The 7,044-nt window shown below is 34.4% G+C and overlaps 1 protein-coding gene across 1 annotated transcript; it reads left to right on the forward strand.

The window, feature by feature from the left end:
- Window positions 1-781: 781 nt before the first annotated feature.
- Window positions 782-2,782, forward strand: LOC107625594 (spermidine hydroxycinnamoyl transferase). Its single transcript, XM_016328275.3, has one exon. The coding sequence runs from the start codon at window positions 1,132-1,134 to the stop codon at window positions 2,563-2,565; it is 1,434 nt and encodes a 477-aa protein (XP_016183761.1). The 5' UTR covers window positions 782-1,131; the 3' UTR covers window positions 2,566-2,782.
- The last annotated feature ends 4,262 nt before the right edge of the window (window positions 2,783-7,044 follow it).

The following is a 7,044-nucleotide window of genomic DNA, read 5'->3' on the forward strand; positions in this document are numbered from 1 at the left end:
AGGGCTGTTTTGTTTGTTTATTGTTAAATGTTCATGTTCTCTGTTTTTCTATTGTTCATGTTCTAATGTTCATATTGAATTTGTTACATATTCTATTTTTATTTTATATTTTTCTATTTCTGGTTCTACTTGTTGATATTTATAATACTAATATATTATTTTGGAGTTTTTTATATTGAAAAAAGGAGAAGGCAGGGTGGCTCGCCAACCCGCCAGACCGTCTTTTGGCGGGACAGACCGATTAAGATGGATTTTGGCGGGATGGGGCGGGACGGGGCAGGGCAGAGCGGGTTTTGCCACCCCTAATTTTTACTGAACAATTATATAATTTTTTTTTTGAGAAAGGACAAATAGGTTTTTGACCTTTTAGCCTGCGGACATTTATATACTTGAGGATTTAAAAATATATTTAAATTCTTGACTTTCTTAAAATCAGGACATATCAATCACTGGGTCTAGTTTGTCCCATTTTAAAAACTTTTCTACGTGTGCATCCGTATATCGGCCAGACTAGGACAACAGAAGCCATATTTGATGTTTTTTTTGGATCTGCCAGATCCAAGTGAATAGAAGGATTGATGTGTCTAAATTTTAAGAAGGTTAGTAAATTAAATGTATTTTCAGGTCAAAAGTTCAAGGACGTATTTTTTTTCAGATAAAACTTTTAACAATTTACACCAACAGCTATAATTTCTGGTCAAACAATATTCACAACCCAATTAATTTTCCATCCACACATTACCAAGCCAAACCTAACTTTCATGTCAAAAACAGCGTTGCCAGTAAAAAACAGCGTTACCAATATAATCTCAACCAAACGACAAAAAAGTTACATAAGGTCCACTGTCATTAATGTCCAACAACTTAATTAAATAATTAATGAATAACCAATATCCACCCTCATTAAGCATGAAAAAGCTACACAAACCTATGTCTAACACATGCCAGAGCTTGTGGAGACAATCATGAACAGGCGTCACAAGTTCACTGGCCCACGCACGTTTCTCATGTGAGGTAGAAAATAGCTTTACTCAGACTAGCTTTGGCCGTTACTATTATAGTCCCCTTCACCGCTATCATAGTCTTATATAGCAATCAACGAAGCCTTTAGACACAAGAGAGACTGAAACAATGGTAACAATCTTAGGTACTCATACAGTGATCCCAAAAGAAGAAACTCCAAAGGGTCTTCTATGGCTATCAGACAACGACCAACTTTGGCGATGGAGTCATACACCTTCAATCTACGTTTACAACCCAAAACAGAACAACGCCAAGAACAACAACACTGTCGTCGATGTCAATGTCCTTGTTGAGCGAATGCGAGAGTCTCTCAGCGAGATTCTCGTTCACTACTATCCATTAGCCGGGAGGCTGAGTTGGACGGACGGTGGCCGTTTGGAACTCGATTGCAACGCAAAGGGGGTATTGCTTCTCGAAGCTGAATCGAAGAAATCAATGGCGGAATATGGAGACTTCACTCCAAATGAACCCAGCATCAAAGAACTCATCCCAGCTGTTGACTACTCTTGTCAAATAAACGAGCTTCCTTTGTTCTTGGCACAGGTGACAAAGTTCCACGGCGGCGATGGCGGCTTTGCAGTCGGAATCCTTTTTTCTCATCCATTAGGCGATGGCCTCGCCGCCATTCGCTTCATCAACTCATGGGCGAAGCTCACTCGAGGTGCGAAGCTAGATCCAAGCGAGCTTCCGTTTCTCGACCGAACCGTGCTCAAACCAACTGGGCCATTAACTCCACCCCTGTTCGACCACCGGGAGTTCAAGCCTCTGCCGCTCATCCTCGGAAGAACCGACAACATCGAAGAGCAAAAGAAGAAGACGACCTTCGCGCTGTTAAAACTCACACCAGAACACGTCCAGAAGCTCAAAAAGAATGCAAATGCAAATGTAACAGCAAATGGAAACGGTAACGCTCCTCATAACCCATCTCCGAGACCGTACAGCAGATTCGAAATTATCAGCGCACATATATGGAGATGCGCTTGCAAAGCTCGTAATCTTGAAGAGAATCAACCAACGGTCGTTAAATTCAACGTCGATATTCGCAACAGATTGAATCCGCCACTTCCTCAAAACTACTTCGGAAACGCGTTGGGTCCGACGGTTACGCCAACTTGCTACGCTAAAGAAATCACCACTCAACCAATCAGTTACGCATCGCAGAAAATAAGGGAAGCTGTTAATAAAGTGTCGAATCACGAGTTTGTTAAATCACAAATGCATTACGTGGCAGGGTTTGAAAACCGTTGGGATCTGATTAGGACACCTTATTTGGAGAAAGGTGAGTATAGAGCTGATGTGCCTTTCTTTGGGAATCCTAACATTATACTTGGCAGTTGGATGAGCATGCCGTTTTATGAGGCTGATTTTGGGTTGGGGAAGCCGTTTTATTTTGGTCCTGGTGGTGTGTGTCCTTATGATAGAGGGGTTATTGCTCTAATGCCTGACGAAGATGGTGATAATGGATATGGTGTTGTGGTGTACATGCACTTTCAGGTAGACCACATGAAAGATTTCATCAAATACTTTTGGGAAGATATTTGAAAACAAGGGATGAAGATGATGGTCTTAGCTTGCTTGCTAGCTCTTTCAAAATAATTTAATCTGTCTTTTGTATTTTCTTTTCTTTTTGAAAAAAAAAAATTCACTAGTGTGATAAAATTCAGTTTGCCAGAGCTGAGTTGGGTATGTTATTATTTCCATTCACTTTTGTATTTCCTGTCGTGTTGACGGCAAGAATGAGAATTTTTTATTTTTAATATTGGAGTGGTAGTGGTGTTTTTCTTAAATGTGGATTGTTGGGGTGTTATACTTAAATGTGGGATCGTTTAACTAGAGGTACAGAAATCGGACCGACCGATTTGTGAGAGGTACACAAATCGGTCCCAGGAATTTGTGTTAAAAAAAAAATAAAAAATTTTAAGTACAGAAATCGGTCCTAGACATTTGTGTACTTCCACAGTTTTGAAAAATATCAAAAATTACCATGTTAAAGTATATCACCACTTTTACTTCCATAACAAAAAAAAGTTAGCCGCAAGAATGAATGTAGGTCAAATATTTTAATAAAATAGAATCTTATTGTAAGTATAGTCTTAGACCGATAATAAATTTTTTATCAAAGTTTAATTTTATTTGTTATAAGTGCAAACCAATAAAAATCGAGAGCATTAGATCTCGGATAGTTTCTTAAAAGAATTACAATGAGTTATGCGTATTATCGGTTATAAAAATTAGGGGGTTTGCAGATAAGAATTTAAATGACAATAATGTAAAGCAAACAATTAAAGATAACAAATACTAATCATCTCCATTACGGAACTCATCTCAATCCCTATTTATGACTCACTTGTCATAAAAAAAACTCTACATCAGCTTTTGCGTCATAAATAAGAACTCAAAGCATCTCTCTTCTCCATTAGGAGGAACTAATTTTAGTCCCTATTGTGGTCCCACTAAATTAATTAATTAAAATACTTAAAATTAAAGTAATTATTTTTTTCAATAATATTATTTAAATTTATAAATTTAAAAATAATTCACTATTAAAAGATATTAATATTAAAAAATTCATATGTAACAATAATACACAATATATAATTCGGGATTACACTAATTTGTAAAATTACTTAATACAAAGAAAAATATAATTAAACTCTATAGTTGACAACAAGTATTGTAAAATTGCCATATGTGGTCAATCAAGTCCTGTTTCAATTGTCTATACTGCTGCCTATTTTGAAGTTGGGCATTTCTTTGGAGAAATTGATGGTATAGTGCAAAATCTTTCTCTCCCAACTGAGGTTGTGATAAGCCATTTTCGACATCATCATACTCTAAGCCTTGAACAAAATTTCCTGCATAAGTGTTTCTTTCATCCTCAATAATCATATTATGCAATATAATACAAGTTTTCATTATGTTGGCAAGCTTCTTCTTTTCCCAAAAGCGAGCTGGACTACGTATAATTGCAAAGCGTACTTGCAACACTCCGAATGCTCGCTCCACATCTTTTTTTTGCCCTTCTTGATAATGTGCAAATAACTTGCGTTTCTCTCCTTGTGACTTTGAGATTGATTTGACAAATGCAGCTCATTCAGGATAAATACCATCTGCTAAATAGTATCCCATAATATAAGTATTACCATTAATAGTATAATGAGTAAAGTATCGTTTTTGTCCCCAACATTTGTGATAAATCCCAAAGTTATCCATAACATTTCAATCGTCCTATTTAAGTTCCTAACGTTTCAAAATTGGCTCAATGTTATCCTGCCGTTAGGGATCTGTTAACAGAATTGACGGCGGGACAAAATTGAGAGAATTTTGAAACGTTAGTGGCTTAAATAGAATGAAAACGTTGGGGGATAAAAAACGATACATATAAATAAATTTTAATTTTATCCTTCAATAATATTAATTTTTTACGGTATATAATATTCAATTATTTTTTAATCACATATAAGTAAATTACACTTAATCACACTACTTTTATTCTAAATAAATTTTTTTATATTTTTATATTAACTTATAACTTTAAGTGTAAAATTATAAAAAAATAAATTTATTTAGAATAAAAATAATGTGATTAAGTGTATTTATTTAGATGTGATTAAAAAATAATTAAATACTATGTATAGTAAAAAAATGATATTATTAAAGGATAAAACTAAAATTTATTTCTATGTATCATTTTTGTCTCCAACGTTTTTGTCCTATTTAAATTCCGAACATTTCAACATCGTCTCACTTTCGTCCTGCCGTCAATTCTGTTAACGGATCCCTAATGGCATGACAACATTGAGTCAATTTTGAAACGTTAGGGACTTAAATAGGACGATTGAAATGTTAGGGACAACTTTGGGACTTACCCCAAACGTTGGAGATAGGGGTGGCAATGGGTAGGGTAGGGTAGGGTTTGGAGCCAACCCTAACCCTACCCGCAGGTTGAGATTTTTATATAAACTCAACCCTACCCTACTCGCGGGTTGAGAATATCTCAACCCTAACCCTACCCGTTCTTAACCCGCGGGTATCCGACCCTACCTGCGGGTTACAAAAAAAGATGCAATATTATTATATAACTTGATGATAATTTAAAATAGAACTAACTTTCATGTAAAAAAAATATTAAATTATCAATTAATGATCTTCTTTTAATGACTAAGGATCTTTTGCATTTAGTGAGAGGTATTTGGTTCAACATCCACTTAAAATATATTTTTATATAAGTATATAACATATACATATATAGGGTGCGGGTTGGTCGGGTAGGATTGAGGCACAACCCGCACCCTACCCGACCCGCACGATAACCCTACCCGCACCCTACCCTACCCGCTGCGGATCGGGTTGACAATCCTACCCGATCGGATGGGGTCGGGTTGGGTACCCGCGGGTAGGGTACATATTGCCACCCCTAGTTGGGGATAAAAACGATACTTTACTCTAGTATAATTTACCTCTGGAGCACGATCATTTAGAATATCATCAAACACTGGAGAACGATCTAACACGTTGATATCATTATTTGAACCAGAAACTTCAATATTAATTATGATATAAATAATTAATATAAATTATTAATTAAATAAAAATTTAATTATTTAATCTAATTAATTATTATAATTATTAATAAATTAATTATGATTTAATTACTTAATTAATTATTATTTAAATAATTAATATAAATTATTAATTAAATAAAAATATAATGATTTATTATAATTATTACTGAATTAATTATTATTTAATTATTTAAGATTTTATATAATTATTTATTTTTATAATAACTTGCCAAATAGCAAGTTATTATTGGACAAGAGTCCCTATTCAGATGGACTCTCCCTTCTCGATCCAAGAGAAGGAACTCCTTCTCATTTCACTCCAATGATTGGTTCCTTTCTTTTTCTGACACGCACAGTAATAGGAACTCCAAAAAGTAACTGTTGGACTTGGTCTAAAATTTTTTTATCATAATCATTAATCATAACACAACAATTACCTAGAATAATTCTATTTCATTATCTCTAACATCGGAAAAAAGTCAAGTAGATATAGTTAATCCCAATCCATAAGTAACATCAATGGAAACAAGATTAACTAACCATTCTAATGAATTACCAATCTAAATTGGACATTAATGACTCAAGATCACCTAATTTTTTAATTTCAAGCCAAGAATGCTAAAAAATCTACTCTAAAGTTAAGAGAGGCATTTTCACAAATACTTGAAAGGTATAAAATGAAAGCATGGTAAAATAGGAAGAATTAATAAAATCTAAAGCTAACAATTGTAAGATAACAATAACAATCACTAAAACAAGCATAAAGGAAACATAAAATATCAAATTGCGTTAAATAAAATTGAAATTAACAAGAGTTCATGAACTAAAAAATGGCACAAATGAGAAATTAACAAGAGAAATTAGGAGAATTAAGGTAATAGAGCATATAAATGAAATTACACTTAAACAAGAATTAAAGACTAAAAATAAAGAGAAATTGATCTAAGAACCCTAAATTCTAGAGAGAAAAGGAAGTTTCTCTCTCTTTAAAACTACCCTAAAATATGTTCCTAAGCTACCTTAATTGCTCCTCCTTTGTTCTTTCTTGAATTTGGTTTCATCTATTTCAAAAATGAGTTGAATTGGGCTTTAGAAGGGCTAAAATCGCAACCCACATGTTGCTTTAAATGAACTCACGTGATCACAGTCATGGGTACGCACGCCTGACCATGCGTACGCATGGTTGCACGAATTTACAAACTTGTGTACGCATATATGATTCTGCATACGCATGATCTTGAAACACTCCAAACTTCATTTCTTCATAGATTCTTTACTATTTGCATACTTTTTCCCCACTTCTTCAATCCATACTTGCCTTGTAAACCTGAAATCACTCAACAAATACATCAAAGCATCGATGGGTTACTATTCATACTCAAAGAATGATTCATATCACTATGGATGGAGGAATTATCCGAATTTTGGTTGGAAAAGTTAAGACCAAGAAAACTTC

This window comes from Arachis ipaensis, chromosome B2, assembly GCF_059453495.1.
Source record: "Arachis ipaensis isolate K30076 ecotype BB chromosome B2, ASM5945349v1, whole genome shotgun sequence".
In the NCBI taxonomy this organism is placed as follows: Eukaryota; Viridiplantae; Streptophyta; class Magnoliopsida; order Fabales; family Fabaceae; genus Arachis; species Arachis ipaensis.